Raw genomic sequence first — 20,097 nt, 5'->3', positions numbered from 1 at the left:
ATGTGATGCTTATGTTATTATGTGGAATATTGTGAATGTAAAGTAGTGCAGATGTTGGCGAAAGGAGTGTGATCACCCGCGTGTGACCGACAAAACTCGCATTGATACTAGATGCAGTGGATAGGTTCGTTTGTAGGTCAGTTGGTTGTTCGTGGCCGCGATGAGCAGTCGCGTGAAGTGGGATCGCTGTGTACCGGCAGATAATGCGGTCTAATGTGAATTCACAGACAACAACTAATGACGTAGACACCTGTAACCGTAAATCACCTGATCTTATATCGATTGGCTTGTGATTATATGATCAGATTCGAGGTGCATTCCAAGGTGTGGTACTTGCCAAGCAGACGACATGAATGCGGAAGTACTCGGACTGTGCTATGATAACTCGTGAAATGTGGAAACTGAAGCGACATGGCAACTCTACCAGCAGACCTCCGAAAGTCAAGAGGCCATGTTAACCCACAGGGTCCCGCTAACCAGGACTGCCAGCCCAGTACTCATCTTCCTAGACCGCTGGATCAGTCGAAACAATTTCATGCCTACTTTTGCCAAGATACTCTCGATTCCCTTTGGACAAAAAGTCTCATTGACGACCTGGAGGGAAATCATGGATTTAAGTGTGCCGAGTACCACAGAGATTTAGTGGTAGGAGAAAGGGTTCTGGATTTAATGACAATGTTCATTTTCACATCGGACAGAATCGTCTTTATTCTGTCTGAGAATTTTCTCAAGTCAAACTATGCCATGTATCAACTTCACCTTGCCGTACAGTATGACGTTGACCATGGCACAAACAACATAGTGGCACTCCACTTGGACGAGTGTAAAGTGCCCTCAGAGCTTCTGCCATTTCATGTCATTGACACCAAGTCTCAAGGGTGGAAGGAAAGATTTCTGGATTATCTGAAGAAACCCGGTAAGTCAGAAATAGATCTTATTCACCTATCACAGTTTGCTGCAATATTTCACAAAGATACATTCATTCACAAATGTCTGAAAGAATGGGTGTATGTGTACAACTAGTTCATATAAACAAGTATTCAACACATGTATTTCAACCTCAAAACAAAACAAATACAGCAGTATCTTATTTCCCACCGAAGCACATTCAACTGGGCGTGAAGTGCAAAAAAAATGGCGGTGAATAATGATTTGGACACATGAAATGATTGTTATCCTAGGTCAACCCTTAAACGTTTTTCTTTTACTTTTCTTGTTTCTGTATAATGATTGTATTATCATACATTCCGCTTTACAGGGCCATGCATGCGGGTTTAATAACAAGCACGGCTAGGTGCTGATAGATGTAACAGAACCCTAGTAGTTCAAATGTCATCTTCTGTAATTCCACTTGAACATTGTCTTGAATATATTATAAGTACATTTGTTTAACGTATGAATATCACTTTCAACTCAACATATGGACTGATTAACTGACGAAATACTTCCTGAATACAAGTCTGGGGTATTGGTTATTCTATTACGTAGTAGTACCTGCTGTTACAGTTGTCATGATTAAACTGCTTCCAACATTAGGTCTATACAGGGAGCCTATATAGAGTATCCCTGGTCTATACCATGGACTTAAACTACACAAAGAATGCGTGCGGTACTTATAACAACTGGCATATACACATATCAAAGTACTCATGTTTATCGACATTTACTAGTGATGTAAATTGTTACATTCACTATTTAACTAACTTCTTTTGACAATTTATGCTCACCAAGTGGTAGGAATACTGTCGGCATGGCTATTAAGTTCAAGTCAGTATTGTCATACATCTACCTTATACAACTATTATTCTTATTGTGTATATGGAAGCCTGAAAATGTAGCTTACAAGCATGATGTAAAGTGACAAAATTCCATTTACTACATTTTGATTATTAATCACAAACTGGTTTATATTATTTTGTAATATATAAGGCTTCTCACATTTTCCATGAATATATTGACCATACTTTGGCACTAATACTTACGTTTCCAATGACAACAGTGTGACAGAACCTAGCCTCTAGCGTTACTGACCCATTCCCGAAACTGCTATCCAGTGATCCATTGCTTTAGCTGACATTTTTGCAAATCGGTCTCAGGATGTGAAATGTAGATCTTGCATTTATAAGATTTGTCACTCACTGTCCAAAAGGATTTCTTCCTTAAGAACCGTTAAATGTTTTGAGACAGGGTGGGAATCACTTCCGGACAGAAGTAAATCTAAAACGGCGTTGTAAATATGGAATATTGTAATAATGTTTGTAAAAATCACTTCCGGACAGAAGTAAATCTGAAAAGCGTTGTAAGTATGCAATATTGTAATAATGTGTGTAAAAATCACTTCCGGACAGAAGTAAATCTAAAAAGCGTTGTAAATATACAATATTGTAATAATGTATGTGCATGTTATTTACATGACATGTTACCATCCAAGGTGTCAACAACTATTAGATATGATTTACGACATCAGGACAGCACTCATCCACCCTTCTTCAGTCAAACGGTGGAATTTGATACCCCCTGTGCAACGAGTACACACCTGAGACAATCTTGAAGACATTTTCCAAGACGTTTTATCAGACTTAGTCCTACTGTCGAATTCCATGTGAAAACAGTATATTTTCTTTCTTGAAAGCCCCAAATATACACCAATCAGATACACCATGTTCATTAACTCTTTAACTGACGTTAGTTCATGCACAGTGTAAAGTATTCTTTACAGTGATGAATTTCTGCTTAAATAGACAAGGGCAGTACACGATTGTACAGAGGCACGTGGCTATTCCTTCTCTCCCCGTTTGCGCATGTGTATTTATATATCTACAATATATGTATTTGTGTATCTGTGAATTTATGTGAATGTACAGAAATAATGTCTCCATATATGTAGTGCATGTTTGTCTGTTCTTCATTACTGCTTTTATTGATTTTGTATGTTTGTCATTACATTTATTTCAAACAAAAACGAGTCAGTGTTGTGAAATACTGAGACTTTTTACCACATACGCTTAATTATCTTATCCATTTTACACCTGTCATGATGGCACGGAGGTCACGTGTACAGTAAGCGGCAGACCAGGAAGTGGTCGGTGTGATGGGTTATGACCCAAGCTCCACGGGTATGTTCTTTGTGTATAGGCGGATCCAGCTGGGGAATGGTTTGTCCTAAAAGTGTATTAATTCAGTTCCTTTATTCAGTTATAAGGCCGTTTGCCCACGTACAGAATAATATACAGAAAATGATGCTTAGAGTTGCATGGTTGTAATTATGTCACAAATCTATTTCGAATGTTTAAGGCTTCTTTCACAAAATTTGAAATGGCCATAAAAACAGACTGATTCTTACTTTGGAGATTATTGATCATGATGTCTTCAGTTATGTACAAAATGATATTATCAAAGTGGTAACTCCTATATCAGTATACAATGGACATTTATAAGTGAAGTGAAATTCATCTTCTATATAATCTGAATGACATACACGACAAAAGCGAAATTGACGCGGAATACCGTCATATCGAACAGTATTCTTATAGATAGGTAATTCACCTAGTCTGAGCAATGTAATCCTGCGCCTTGCTTCTTTTTTATGTTTACAAGGTAACTTTCTAAGTTTAGCGTATAAATGTAATGTTGAATATACATGTATATCAGCCATAATTGACTGAACATGACAGTTTCTTATCCTTTCCTTAAAATTGTGTAAAAACACATCTTTAAATCCAACTCCTTGATTCTCCCACACAAAACCGAATCCATGAGAAAACAAAATATTCCTAACATGATAAACCCAGGTTTTACGACCAACTTTATCTAAAGTATACATCATGAGATAGCACTGCTTAGAAAGTTTATCCACTGGCATTTCAAGCAATCTTATCCAATATTTTATAACGTTAAACAAAGAATCAACATATGAGCCACATTCTGCTAAAACAGCAACAGTAGTACCTCTATGATTCAAGCCCAAAACAAACTTGCAAAACCTAGTATGGAATTGCTCAACTGATGACCATTTTTTATACCCCCAAATTTCAGAAGCATATAATATGATTGGTTTAATCTGTACATCAAGCATTTTGAGCATAACTACAGGAGAGATATTCGTAAGTTTAAAAGTAAGATGTTTAATTGAACATAAGGGCATTGTGTGCTTTATTAACCAAATTCTGGACAGATTTTGACCATGAAAGCCTACTGGAAAATAATAAACCCAAGTAATTATAATAGGTTGAAATCTTCAACCTTTGATCCTTAAACAACCAAGCTTTGTTTTTCCGAAGTTTACCACCATTTCTGAACACTGTAATTTCTGTCTTGTCAAAATTAACAGTCAGCCCCATCTATGACAAAATTTAACCAACAAATCAACCTTCCTCTGCATATCAATAACACTGTCTGAAAATAGACATAAATCATCTGCGTACAACAATAAATATAGCTCCAGAAACTCGGGACCCAGACAGATAGCCCTATCTAAGCTCTCCATTTCACCATGAAGCTGATTTACAAATAATGAGAATGGACTCAAGAGACAACCCTGTCTAACCCCACTAAATGAATCAAAATAATCGGTAACGGACGTCTGAGACACTTTAACACAGGCCCATGTCTTAGAATATATATCCCTTATGATATTAAACATGCGATCGTGAATATTGTGAGATAATAGAACATAATACAACAAATCTCTGTTAAAAGAATCAAAAGCCTTACTGAAATCTACATATAAACAATAAAGTCGACCTGTAGACTTTGACAAATACTTTTGAATAATACTTTGCAAAGTAAAAATTTTATCCACGGTTGAATACCCTTTCCGAAATCCGCTCTGACTCTCAGGATACATATTCATAAAATCAACAAAATCTTTCAAACGGTTGTTAAGAATTGAAGTAAACAGTTTCCCACAAATATCCATCAATGATAAACCACGATAATTATTTACATCGTGTTTGCTACCCTTCTTATGTAATGGAAAAATCATACTTTTAGACCACTGTGCAGGAAAATTGCCAGATTTGAAAATGTTATTGAATAGAACCAGCAAATATGAAGAGAGTAAATCGTAATTATGTTTAAACACGTCCGGTGGAACGCCATCAGGACCTGAACTTTTCCTCAGTTTAAGATAATTTACAGCTCTCTCTGTTTAATAAATTACTAAATTTATCATCATTACAAACACCACAATTAGCGGACATGGTATCAGGACAAGTAATATATTCTTTCACAAAAATGAATTCGTTATCAACAACGTTATCTTGTATATTAAGAACAGATTGAAAATAAACAACCCATGATGAGCATTTAATGGCAGGCGACACATACATAAAGTTCTTATTAAAACCTTTTACATAAGACCAAAATGATTTAGCGTTTGCACTGTTACATTGCAATAGCATGTCACTAGTGACGTTGGAATAATAAAGTTCTTTTTTTTTTATGGCGACATAATTCGTGAAATGTGTCTCTTGCTGTATGAAACAAGGTCAGAAGTCCAAACTCGCCAGTTAGTCTAAATGTATGAAGAAGAACATATTTGTCACGTTTTAGTTTTTTCACAGTCCCTATCAAACCCAGCAGCACTTGCAGAACGCCTGACAATGTTACTGTTACTACTAAATGTCACACCACAGCTCTGGGCTGCCATCACAATACACTCTGTCAGTTTACTGGCGGCAAGTGAAGTGTTTTCACATGCAATGTTAGTAAAGTAATCCATTGGAATATCGCTCAACGCATTCAGTCCGATGAAAGGCATAAGCGAGTGTTGGGCACCACCCTAATCTAGATATAGGTGAGGTGTTAACTGAGTCTGGTGAATCAAAGTGATAATCAATAAATTTCAGTTCACATTTAACTGGGAAGTGATCAGACTCCACTCTAGTTTTAACAGTAAAGTCCGTAATACTGGTAAATAAATCTGTTGAGTCCAACACATAGTCCACAAGACTGGCACCATTATTTACATAACAGGTAAAAACACCATACGGGTCGGTGTATCTACAAAATGTGTATTTGTGTATCTGTGTATTTCTGTGAATGTACAGAAATAATGTCTCCATATATGAAGTGCATGCTTGTCTGGTCTTCATTTCGCATTACTGCTTTTCATATAATGATTTTGTCATTACATTTATTTTAAACACAAATACGTCAGTGTTGCGAAATACTGAGACTTTTTACCACATATGCTTAATTATCTTAACCATTTTACACCTGTCATGATGACACGGGGGTCACGTGTACAGTAAGCGGCAGACCAGGAAGTGGTCGGTGTGATGGGTTATGACCCAAGCTCCCCGGGTATGTTCTTTGTGTATAGGCGGATCCAGCTGGGGAATGGTTCGTCCTAAAAGTTTATTAAATGACAACCGAGAAAACGGGTGAAGAGGAACTGTGCACTCCCAACCCACTTCTCAAAACGTTATAAATCTATATCCGCCCCTGTTGTGCCAGTTACATGTACCTTAACCCTTTGACTGGTATATCAGTATAGCTGACGACCTCTTTTGTTATCACCTGTAAACAAGACAGCACTATCATTAGTCAGTGCTGAGTGCAATGCCGATGGATAGTTGGGTCCGCCTCGATAAATAATTCTTGCACACTAGGGACGTGAATTCATACACACAGATTGATGCTCAGTCGAAGTTTACTGCATTTCGTTTGACATGATACTACGAAAGTCTTAGCACTCTTCTTCATATTGCAGTTGAGAGCGAAATCAGATATGGCAGCTTTCATAAACATACAACCGAACCAAGAGTTCAACACTGCAGCTACTACTCCAGGCCCAAGTCGACATTGTTAGAACCATCCCTATTACTACTATTACGTACTATCGGTGCTACTAAATATATTTAGACTAAACTACGAGAGTTTTAACGACATGGAAACTGCCATGGCTAAGTAATCTGTGTTTGTACACACAGTATACTAATATAAGTGTGTCATATTTCTGGATAAGAGGATCTATTTTAATTGACCACTTAGAACACTTGCCCGCTTTTACATAGAATATGAATATTGTACATGTGTTGAAAACATAGTGTGATTCTGACGTTTACGATATAAATATAGCTGTATTTAGGTTCTATTTTTCGACATATTACCTATCAACCCCAAACAAATTGGTTTGCCTGGGGTCCAGTCTCACGGTGTCCATTTTGTTTGGCATTTTATCCTGGAAGCTTCTCAAACATTAGGCATCGAGAACATAGTTAGGTTGAGTATTTTTAACGCCCTTCGCAGATGTACTTTATATACAGCATCATCACATCATCATCGCATTAAAACATGTATCTTGTTTTACAGCACCGAAGCTGCTAAACGACATCTGCACGAACGGAAGTGAGTACACAGTTTGTTTATCTTCAGTTGACAAGCGATGTGTAAATTAATTCAGTTGTTGCACCGAGTCCTGTTGTCTGTCCTTTCAGATGAGAAATATTTCAGTATTCAAACGTTTTCTTCAAAAGAACCCGTTAATATGAACACCATTAATCATTCTGTTCGTAGCGCATGTCAGTGTGCAGGACCTGTGTATGACCCAGAGATCTGTGATATCCGACCCGCCTACACTCAGGCCAACCTTACATATCCCGGAAAATATAAGGACGCAGATTAAGGTATGTTGTCAAATAATAACTTACACTGTACAGCCAAATGTGTTGTGAATGAATGAATGAATGTGTGTCATAATCAGTGGGTAATTATCCATAATGGTGTAACCACAAGATCGCGATATCATTTAGTATATATTAATAATTCGAGAATCCTATAACAGTTATGTGTCATTAACAGTATCTGCTCCCAGGAAGAATGCTAATTTCCTGCTCATCTATTATCTCTATTTCAGCACGCATTTCAGCATCACGTTTGTCAAAGTAAAATACATCTTTTCTCTTCTTTTTCCTCTCTGAAAATACTCCGGTACTGTCTAGGATAACATGATGAACAATGATAAATTATTTGTCAACACTGAAGCAGGCCTTCAACAGCTGGAAGCAATGTTGACTACCTAGGACACTAGATAGCCAACATACTTCCAAAGAATAACTCTCAAAAAGACAACCTAAAAAGAGCAGAAACTGCCTTTAAACAACTAAAATCGGATGAACCCATGACCATGGCCCCAGCTGACAAAGGCCGAACAGCTGTAATTATGGACACTGCCTACTTCAACAACATCACCAGTAAAATCCTCAACACCAACCCACCAACATATCCAGAGCTCAAGGAAGACCCCACTAACTGGCTCCAGAAGGAACTCTAGGCCCTGCTGAAAGACCTCCGTGATAAAAATGAAATCGGCCCAACCCTACTTGAGAAGCTCACTGTCCCTCATCCTAAACCACCCTAAACCAGAGTCACCATCAAGGCCCTCAATGACCCTATCAACGCCCGCCTGGTAGTATGCTCAGAAATACAGTCCACTACAACACTGCCCGGTACCTTGCATGTCTTTTGTTACTCCACTGAGATTGCTAAGACGATCAGCGCCATCAACACAAGCCAGGTCACCTCGTCAGCTACGACATGGTTGACCTCTTCACGAATGTTCCCAGACAAGGCGCCCCAGCCATCATTAGAAGTAGGTTAGAAGAAATCCGACGGCATCGTCCAGCTCATCAAATGCTGCATCAGTTCAACTTATTTCACTTGGCAAGAAAAGATACTTCAACAAACCCACGGACTCCTTATGGGATCACCACTCTCACCAACCATCACAGAAATTTCTATACAGACCTTGGAGAGAGAGCCCTTCTAACTTATGACTTCTCCCGTATCTGCTGGTTGCATAAAAGTTGATGATACTTTGTGATCCTCAAGCCTGATGACCCAACTCCCCTCTTCAACCACCTCAATGCCCAACACCCTCGCATGAAGTTCACCATAGAGGAAGAAATGACAACCATCTAGCTTTCCTCGACGTCAGTTTAGAGAAAGAAAACCACAAGCTCCAGACCTGTGTGTACCGTAAAACCCACCCATACTGATCAGTATCTTCACCGCTAATCAAATCATCCCCCACATGTCTAGTGAGGAATAATAGCGACACTAACCCGAATAGCCAAAAACAGATCTGCTCCATAACTCAACAACTGGAAGCTGAACTTCAGCACCTGCGCCATGTCTTCAAGACCTACAACTTCCCTGTCAGTCTTGTAGACAGCACCATCAACGCCACCCTCCACCTGAAAGACAGGTTCCCACGGCAGCAAACCGCTCCGTTCATCACTAGCCTGCCCTATATTGGTTCAGCCAACCACCAGGTCGGTCGACTCTCGAAACACCAAGCCAACATTGATTTTGTGTTCCAGAAAGGCGAAACCATGCAGACATTACAAAAGCAAATGACAGACCAACCCCCAAAACTACAGAAGACCTCTCAGGCGTCTATCACATGATGTGCGACTGTGGAGACTCGTACATCGGCGAAACCTCAAGACCCCTTCCTGTAATACTCAGGAACAACAAACCTCAGTGAAGAAGAGAGACTCTAAATCCACCCGCATCTCAGACCACACCCAAGCCAGTCCAGACCACAACATCCTTTTGAACAGCACAACCCCGCCCTCAGTATTGTATATCACATGATAAGGGTGTTAGAAGTTACACCGAAACGTAGCACGTATTATATCAAAGACGTTGTCTATCCATAGAACTCTCCTTGCTGTTCATGTTTTTGATGATAATAACCATTATCATGGCATTACATCTTGTACACAACTTATATTTTACTTTCGGATCCAACCCTAAGTACATATTGTATTACATCTCTCATCTGCTCTGAAGCAGCTATGGTCCACAGTTAGGTGTAGAGTCTCTCCATCCTCTCAGGTCCTGGATTAGTAATGGTGACATCAGTAGGAGTATTATCACTGGGTCTGTCTTGTACAGTACTTGCAGACCCGTGAAGGTCCCGGCGTAGAATAGGCCTTCAGCAGCCCATGCTTGCCATAAAAGGCGACTATGCTCGTCGTAAGAGGCCACTATCGGGATCGGGTGGTCAGACTCGCTGACTTGGTTGACACATGTCATCGGTTCCCAATTGCGCAGATCGATGCTCATGGTGTTGGTCACTGGATTGTCTGGTCCAGATTATTTACAGACCACCGCCATATAGCTGGAATATTGCTGAGTTCGGCGTAAAACTAAACTCACTCACTCACTCACTCATTATGTGTCCCATTACTTGCAAAGTAGCGCTGCGTGCTTTCAGCTAATTCAAAATCTTAACCCCGCAGCGCAAGTAGTAATTCACAGCCAAAGAAATTTCTTCACCTCTCATGTACGGCTGGTTAGACCAGAGGAGATGAGGAAAGTAACAAAGGCCATACTTTAGTACATGTCTCCTCAGTATACAGTTTATAAGGAACATTACTGTGGGGAACAACTCCTGTCTGATTTACGTGATCAAAGGGAGGCATCCAAAGGCCATACGGTTATTGTTACAATTTGACGAAACACCACGGTGTTGTATAAGTGAATCGCCATTGGACTGTCACATTAACAACTGTAACTTGTTAGATTCATTTAGGGTCTGTAACCAATATAAAGCGCGTAGTATCATTAGCCAGTAGCACACATAATAACCTTTCTCTCTCGCTCTCTCTCTCTCTCTCTCTCTCTCTCTCACACACACACACACACACACCATCGACCATGTGATATACATCAGCCACACACATTGATCAACCAAGTCAAACTCATCAACCATGTGATAAACACTAATCACACACATTTATCAACCAAGTCAAAAACATCGATCAAATGATATACACCAAAAGGGAACATTTATCAACAAGTCAAACACATCGGCTATGTGACACATACCAATCACCAACATTTATTAACCAAGTCAAACACATCAACCGTTTCATATACAGCAATCGCGCCCTGTTCATGAACTATGTGATTGTGTGTGTGTGTGTGTGTGTGCGCGCGTGCGTGCGTGCATGGATGTGTCTGTGTGTGTACGTCTCTATATATCTGGATGGATGGATGTGTGTCAGTGTCCGTATCTGTTTGTCTATGTGTTTTGAAAATATATATGGGGCGATGTATGAACTGGTAACTCACTATTTATAATGTCTGACACAAAAATGCTGAATTGTGTGTTAATGAAGCAAAGGGCCATTGTTACGTTGATCTGCTATTGGCATGTTACTGTCATATTGATCCTCGATGCCACGTACTGTCCGTCGGTATGTCATAAGTGTATGAGGGATAGATCAATTCTGACTTTTGTCTACTGCTGGCGAGTAATGCTTCTGTATTGTGTCTACTCCAGATATGGCACAAGAGTAAATCTATGGACGACAATCACCTCAGAAAAGCAGCATTAGTAAGTGTGATTTTTGTTTACCTTGATATAAATGAATGTAAATATATTCAGAGAATACTAGAATAGAAACAATAGCTAGGATGAAGCATGTCATTGTATCCTAGTTGCGTAGATAAATACTGATGATGCCAATCACTGGATTGTCTGGTCAAGACTCGATAATGTACAAGTATAACCGGAAGACGTGAACCAACACATATTTTGTGCAAGTATAGGGTGTCACATGACATAGATTTCTTAATAATCACTCGCATATATGAGAGTCACAGACTCTACGAATATCTTCTGATACAGTCCACGTGATGATACATTCCTATACTGACATCATATCTCTTGTTTTCAGTCCTCTAACTCTGTGATTCACCCTCTTAAGACTTCGGGTTCAACTAATCTACCCAAAGGGGAGCCCGAGGAGCGGGAAGCTGACAACAAACTGTCGGTTGAGTACACATTAAGTCAGGTGACCAAAGCTCAGGCGACACTGCTGCATGACCTCAACATTCGGTTAAAGGGTAAATTCGTGTACGAGGCTCGAGTTACACGACTGGCTCAGAACAGTGAAGATCTGAGTGTTGAAGTGGGAGACGTGTTAGAAATGTTGCAAGATGAACCAACTCATGGTAATATGTATAAATGCAAAAATGCCTTCGGACATGTTGGCTTTGTGCCCAAATCGTTGCTGTCGCCATCATTGTATTTGCTTCCATCTCAAATTGTTAAACAATTTAAACAGACAATATCAGAGTTGGAAAATGAAGCGTTTAAAAAGGAACTTGTGCATTTGGGAATTTCATATTTCATTGTGGGGAAGTGCGTCGAAAAACATCGTGGGGATATTGTAAACTTGTCAGTTAAAGATGGCGATGTTTTGCTTCAACTGACGAAACCAAGCGCAGGCCGTGCGATCTTCAAGAACTGTCGAAATGAAGCAGGATACCTACAAATGTCGTGTGTGGAATATGTTGAAGTTCACACGCCTCCCTTAACATCTCGTGGGTCGGATCTGTTTAACACTTCCACGGGTAGTGAGGGTTATGCAAGCGACGTTTCTTGGTCCTCTGTGTAAAGGATCATACACGCGCGCGCAAACACACGCACGCACGCAGACCTAAAGTAAGTGAGAAGAGTGGCTTGGCTGGCATTACAAGCTGACTTAACTTGTCCACAACACATGTTCAAGGGTTGTACCCGAATGTAATCGTAATCTCGCACACCCAGCGATGTACTCATGTACGAGTATACCATTCCACAAAGACCATTTTCCCCCTGAATTATACTCCCCATCAAAAGGTTAGACTCACACACTATATCACATGTAGTTACATTGACGAACTTTAGGGAACCAACGGCAAACTTTATGCAGATGAAACTGCATGTGAACAGCTGCGTTTCGGCGTTACATTTTGTTAAGAATTCGCTAATTTTCACTATGTTTTTATTGAACTTCACTATGTTTTTTATCATTAATGAACTCGTGACAATAATCTTTTCAACGTTACCACAGAGACCATATGTATTATGTATATGGTCTCTGGTTACGAAAATATTAATATGTAAGCAGTACCTTTTAACAGTATGGAATATTTTGCCAACTTTAATTTAGAACCGTTGCCTGAATTAAGCGGCTACATTTACACTAGTCTAAACTTTTGAAAGAAAGTATATATTTGAACATTTTTCTAGGACAACCAGACTCTGAGGTTGGTAGCTCACGTCATCATGATGGCACAGAGTTGTATCATATGCGGAGAGTATGAACGCTCCAGATCTATATGTTTTTGAGTTATTTATTGTTGAGACAATATATCGCCTTTTGGGTACAGATGTGATCGATTGTGATTTTCATAGAAAAATATAAAAATTATTCAATTTGCATTGCATCGTGTTGCATACTCTGTAAGTTGTTGGTCAGTGTCAGAGGGAATATAATGTGATGTCCACTGTACGAGAACCTGTGTAGTCTCTGACTACCCCCAACTCCCGTCCGCATCGGTCTATTGTTATGTCAAGTGATAGACAGCAGCTTCCTCGTCACATCTCTGTAAGTGGGACCCCACTGAGAGCTAGCGATAGAGGTACCTCGACGTATAATATGGATTGTCTTGCTCTATACAGTCACACTTGCAGAAGCAGATCTATGGGAGTTTGTTTTTCTAATTACAGAATACGGACGTTTGTTAAGAAACACAGAAAAGTGGCGTCACCTGATATGCACATTAGCCTGTGACACTGATGTGGTTTAAACATATTTTTATTTCGCCAAAACTGAAACTTGGATAAGTGAACAAGCCAAGACGCTTATATAAACGCCGCTCCATCACATTAGCTGGATACATAAATGAAATACAAAAGAATAATACTGAGAAAAAATAGGTATGTGTTGGAATAATGAACATGTGCGTTATGTGACGGTGATGTCGCTTGAAGCTGGTTTCACCGGGTTCCGATATGACGTCTTGGTGACAATGACAATACAATATAAGTCATTTAAAATGGCTGGAAATCCCCCAGAAAAAATCGGGTGTCAAGTTGTTGATCTGATAGTGGATACAGGATATTGTAACAACAGTTTTCCTGTTGAGCGAGCTTTCATATTAAAGAATAGGCGCGTGCCTTTATCATTTCCTGGTTGTCCAAACAAGTTTACAGTGAACGATACAAACTCACCATTTTAATATTGACCAGTGAGATGAGTAGCGGAAGTATATCAGGTATTCCCCACTCAAGATTTCATGCTGTTGTAGACGACACAACCCTGCTCCAACCGGGTGTGTCCAATGCAGATCCGCCTGTGATGCGCCTATACAAGCAGACATAGGAAGTGATTCATCTGTCGGGTGCATAAGCGGACGTATCATTATCGTGATATCAGACGACACAAGACTGTGCAACGGATACTTTCTCCACACAGGCAACACAAGACTGTGTAACGAATACTTTCTCCAAACACGACTCAAGACTGTGTAACGGATGCTCTCTCCAAACACGGGGTTCAAGTCGGTACAATTTCAAAGACCATCGTACTACAGAAAACAACTTTAGAAAGTGGGTGCTCGTTAGCTTCACCACACGAACCTGTGCAGAATTCCAAGACATTCATCACAAACGTATCAGAGCAGACGATATAAACTAACTGTTCTGCTGTATCTACCAGTCGATGTGACAATGGCAACCCTTCCAGACCTCCGAAAGTCAAGCGGCCGTGTTAACCCACAGGGTCCCACTAAGGACTGCCAGCCCAGTACTCATCCTCCTAGACCGCTGGATCAGTCGAAGCAATTTCATGCCTACTTCTGCCAAGATACTCTCGCTTCCCTTTGGACAAGAAGTCTCATTGACGACCTGGAGGGAAATCATGGATTTAAGTGTGCCGAGTACCACAGAGATTTAGTGGTAGGAGAAAGGGTTCTGGATTTAATGACAATGTTCATTTTCACATCGGACAGAATCGTCTTTATTCTGTCTGAGAAGTTTCTCAAGTCAAACTATGCCATGTATCAACTTCACCTTGCCGTACAGTATGACATTGACCATGACACAAACAACATTGTGGCACTCCACTTGGACGAGTGTAAAGTGCCCTCAGAGCTTCTGACATTTCAAGTCATTGACACCAAGTCTCAAGGGTGGAAGGAAGGATTTCTGGACTATCTGAAGAAACCCGGTAAATCATCACACTTCACAATTTACATGATACGCACTGTACATCAGTTTAGTGCACATCACGGTGGAGAGAGATAAAGTCGAATGATATGCATGAACATATAAAGAATGATTAAATAGGAACAGTGTTTAGGAGAAGGCTATGAGCACTGCCATATAAAATACACACAACTGTCTTGTTCACACAATGTACACAGAATCTACGTCCTCCATACTGTCCACACAACCTACAAACACGTTCTACATCCTCCATACTGTCCACACAACCTACAAACACGCTCTACATCCTCCATACTGTCCACACAACCTACAAACACGCTTTACTTCCACCATACTGTCCACACAACCTACAAACACGCTTTACTTCCTCCATACTGTCCACACAACCTACAAACACGCTTTACTTCCTCCATACTGTCCACACAACCTACAAACACGCTTTACTTCCTCCATACTGTCCACACAACCTACAAACACGCTTTACTTCCTCCATACTGTCCACACAACCTACAAACACGCTTTACTTCCTCCATCATCCTCCATGCTCTTCACACAGTCTGCAAACACGCTCTACATCCTCCATGCTTTTTTTACACAGTCTACAAACACGCTCTACATCCTTCCTGCTTTTCACATCATCTACAAACACGCTCTACATCATCCATGCTTTTCACATCATCTGCAAACACGCTCTACATCCTCCATGCTTTTCACATCATCTACAAACACGCTCTACATCCTCCATGCTTTTCACATCATCTACAAACACGCTCTACATCCTCCATGCTTTTCACATCATCTACAAACACGCTCTACATCCTCCATGCTTTTCACATCATCTACAAACACGCTCTACATCCTTCCTGCTTTTCACATCATCTGCAAACACGCTCTACATCCTCCATGCTTTTCACACAGTCTACAAACACGCTCTACATCCTCCATGCTCTTCACATCATCTACAAACACGCTCTACATCCTCCATGCTTTTCACATCATCTACAAACACGCTTTACATCCTTCCTGCTTTTCACATCATCTACAAACACGCTCTACATCCTCCATGCTTTTCACATCATCTACAAACACGCTCTACATCCTCCATGCTCTTCACATCATCTACAAACACGCTCTACATCCTCCATGCTCTTCACATCATCTACAAACACGCTCTACATCCTCCATGCTCTTCACATCATCTACAAACACGCTCTACATCCTCCATGCTTTTCACATCATCTACAAACACGCTCTACATCCTCCATGCTCTTCACATCATCTACAAACACGCTCTACATCCTCCATGCTTTTTTTACACAGTCTACAAACACGCTCTACATCCTCCATGCTTTTCACACAGTCTACAAACACGCTCTACATCCTTCCTGCTTTTCACATCATCTACAAACACGCTCTACATCCTCCGTGCTTTTCACATCATCTGCAAACACGCTCTACATCCTCCATGCTTTTCACATCATCTGCAAACACGCTCTACATCCTCCATGCTTTTCACACAGTCTACAAACACGCTCTACATCCTCCATGCTTTTCACATCATCTGCAAACACGCTCTACATCCTCCATGCTTTTCACATCATCTGCAAACACGCTCTACATCCTCCATGCTTTTCACATCATCTACAAACACGCTCTACATCCTCCATGCTTTTCACATCATCTACAAACACGCTCTACATCCTCCATGCTTTTCACATCATCTGCAAACACGCTCTACATCCTCCATGCTTTTCACATCATCTACAAACACGCTCTACATCCTCCATGCTCTTCACATAGTCAACACACGCTCTCCAGCCCGTGTGTTTCACACTATCTACACACACGCACATGCTTTGTGATGACAGAAGAGAAACTCTTTGCATTGTTTTTACACTTCTTATTGGGTCATTGCATTGGTGACAAGATTGGTGATTATTTACCGCACCTTACCCCTCTTTTGCCGATGAACAAATCACAAAGACTCTCTGACATAACGAAATTCCCCACCAGAGACAGTTAGCTTTGCCTTCGGATGACATGTTCCAGGTGACGTTTATACGTTTGTTATATTTCAGCACCCATGATGCCAGCCCAAATATGCACTAATGGAAGTGAGTAGACTGTTTTCACGAGTCATTATTTGTATTAATGTGCGGTTATTAGGCCATCGTTTTCGGATATGTCAGATTGAGGAAATCAGCCACTATTTTTTTACATTCATAAATATGATCTAAAGTCATTGTCCAAGCCACTCCGCTGTAATTCCGTGTTTCATTGTAGCTCACGTGAGTGTGACAGACCTGTGCAAGACTAACAGGTCAGTGATGTCCGAGCCGCCGACGCTGAAGGCCACACTCTGCATCCCTGACTACATCAGACACAGGATCAGGGTATGGCGTCAAGCTAAAAAATTAATGGTTGTCACAGACAATTCTTAAAAGACATTTAGAAGTTTGTGTAACGATACATGAAAAATCATATGGAGAAGACTTTTTCTTTTATTTACATTCTATTTTTAACAACGTTTAACGGCTAGGTTTTGCCCGTTCTTCTGGTGTATTATCCACTCGAGCCATCATCTGCACCGGACGTGAATGGTTTGTGATCCCTGTCTTGCCAAAAGACTTTAAACTACGGTGCGGGTTGTTTCCCTGCCAAGCAGCAGTTAGGGGATAAAAAGGTCTTAAACATTTGTTTCAGTACTTCGCTACTACCATTTTTAATTGGGGGATATCACCTCCGTGGACTAGTACTTCATGATACGTACCACACACCACGCATCACGCAATTACGCAGACAATGTGTACACATGGAAACCTAGGCTTTCTAGCAGCAACATGTCGCACGCTGCCTTAGCTATAACAGTGTTGAACAATACCCAGTCTCACCTCACCCCAACCCTAGATCTCGGGTACTTAAACCTGATGTATGTTTCAGATCTGGCACAGATGCCAGTCCCTAGATGAGACCCATCTTCGGAGAGCAGCAATGCCAGAAGTGAGTAATCTGATCAGTCGCAGTAGGTCATCAACGTTTCGTCTACCAGGCAGAACGGGATGCTCTGGTTAATGGTTCAATAAATTTCCATTTGATAAATCCGTTGAAGACGTAGTGTAGAGATTGAAGCGTTGTCCGGATTCGATAATAGGTTTTGCGGTTTGCATCCCTTATATATGATAAAAACATACCGTCGAGCCCCCAAGTTGACCTTATTGTTTCCAGGTTTATCAGTGCCCTAATTAAGGTTTCACCAATGTGGTAAACGTCTACGATCTGCATGGAACTGACACGCTGTTATGTTACTGAAATAATTTTCAAGGCAGTTAACACAACCTAAAGAGAAATTAAACTAACAGCTTTGGTCAACAACTAAAACTGCTGTTGCTAAAATCTTACAATGGTTTTGTAGAATAAACGTTCCAGCATGCACTGATTACTGTACCTGGTGGTCTGATTTTCAGAGTCGCAGCCCTGCTAGTAGGGGTTCTGAGACCAGTGACGACATTGACCAACAGGAGATAGAGGATGCTCTTACCGAAGATATTGTGACAGTACAGTATTCGACAAAGCAATTGGCCAGACCACAGGCAACAATGCTACATTGCCTCAACATTCGGTTGAAGGGTCAAATCGTGTACGAGGCTAGAGAAACACGTCTGCCGCCGAACGGAAAAGAACTGGGTGTTGAAGTGGGAGACGTGTTAGAAATATTGCAGGATGAACCAACTCATGGCAATATGTACAAGTGCAAAAATGCATTCGGACATGTTGGCTTTGTGCCCAAGTCGCTGCTGTCACCATCTTTGTATTTGCTTCCCTCTCAAATTGTGGAACAATTCAAACAGACAATATCAGCTTTGGAAAATGAAGAGTTTAGAAAGGAACTTGTGCAGTTGGGAATTTCATATTTCATCGCTACGAGAGATATTGGGTCTAACAAGGGCGATGCTATGAAATTATCTGTTAAAAAGGGTGATGTTGTGTTACAAGTATCAACACAAAATGCAGGTCGCGCTGTTTTTAAAAATTGTAGAAATGAAATGGGATACCTACCCATTTCGCTCATTGAATATGTAAATGCTGAATCACCCTACTTGGAGTTGGACCTGGTCAACACTTGCACAGGAAGACAGGACCATGATTCAGTGGTGTGATACAAGAGCGAGGTAATATATTGCATTGCTGTGCCTTGTGGTGATCGTGTTACAGTATCTGCGCCTACTGCTCAGTCGTTTTAAAGTGACAAAGACGAGTGTAGAGCCCTTAAACCCCGACAGGTCTTAAGTCCCGACTGAACATGAATAATCATTAGTGGGCGGAGCTTATGTGACCAGGTCGTACGTCTTTCTTACGCACAATTTCTCAGTTGAACAGCATTCGGTTTACTTCTGCTCAGTCGTGTTAAGTTGATAAGCGTGCAATGAGGGCCGCACAGACGTGTCTTGTAGTGATCATGTTACAATATCTGTGTCTGATGCTCAATCGTGTTACACTGACATGTGACTGAGGTCATAGCATCAAACATCATGCAGATATTAAAGATGTTTTCATCTACGTTTTCTGTTTTTGACAAAAGTATGTTTTATGTATTTCGTTGTTGTTTTTTAAAAACGCGTTTAATGTGACTCTTTCTTTTAAATGTTTTTGTATCTAAATGTGTTTCATAGCTGATGTTAGAAACGTGTTGAGTGGTAAACAGGAGGACGCAGAATGATAAATAGCAAACCTACGGAGTGGTGAACAGAAACATGCAGTGGTTAATAGAAGCCTGCTGTGTGGTGAATAGAAGCTTGCAGAGTTGAGAATAGAAGCCTGGTGTGTGGTGAATAGAAGCCTGGTGTGTGGAGAATAGAAGCTTGCAGAGTTGAGAATAGAAGCCTGGTGTGTGGTGAATAGAAGCCTGGTGTGTGGTGAATAGAAGCCTGGTGTGTGGTGAATAGATAGAAGCCTGCTATGTGGTGAATAGAAGCTTGGTGTGTGGTGAATAGAAGCTTGCAGAGTTGAGAATAGAAGTCTGGTGTGTGGTGAATAGAAGCCTGGTGTGTGGTGAATAGAAGCCTGGTGTGTGGTGAATAGAA

General features: G+C 40.7%; 2 protein-coding genes across 2 annotated transcripts; both read left to right on the top strand.

Annotated features, from left to right (window-relative positions):
• The first annotated feature begins 100 nt into the window (after positions 1–100).
• Positions 101–13,230, top strand: LOC137284168 (uncharacterized). The gene is made up of 5 exons (XM_067815886.1): positions 101–916; positions 7,318–7,353; positions 7,522–7,631; positions 11,300–11,353; positions 11,697–13,230. Exons 1-5 carry the CDS (start codon positions 412–414, stop codon positions 12,417–12,419), a joined length of 1,428 nt encoding a protein of 475 aa, XP_067671987.1. The 5' UTR covers positions 101–411; the 3' UTR covers positions 12,420–13,230.
• A 1,288-nt stretch (positions 13,231–14,518) lies between these two features.
• LOC137284012 (uncharacterized) lies at positions 14,519–19,173 on the top strand. The gene is made up of 5 exons (XM_067815673.1): positions 14,519–15,017; positions 17,095–17,130; positions 17,300–17,409; positions 17,957–18,016; positions 18,481–19,173. The coding sequence occupies exons 1-5, from the start codon at positions 14,519–14,521 to the stop codon at positions 19,171–19,173; spliced, it is 1,398 nt and encodes a 465-aa protein (XP_067671774.1).
• Positions 19,174–20,097: the final 924 nt, after the last annotated feature.

The sequence above is a fragment of the Haliotis asinina genome, chromosome 5 (genome assembly GCF_037392515.1).
Source record: "Haliotis asinina isolate JCU_RB_2024 chromosome 5, JCU_Hal_asi_v2, whole genome shotgun sequence".
NCBI classification, from domain to species: Eukaryota; Metazoa; Mollusca; class Gastropoda; order Lepetellida; family Haliotidae; genus Haliotis; species Haliotis asinina.
The sequence above is the reverse complement of the archived record's forward strand: the minus strand, read 5'-3'. Positions and strand labels throughout refer to the sequence as shown.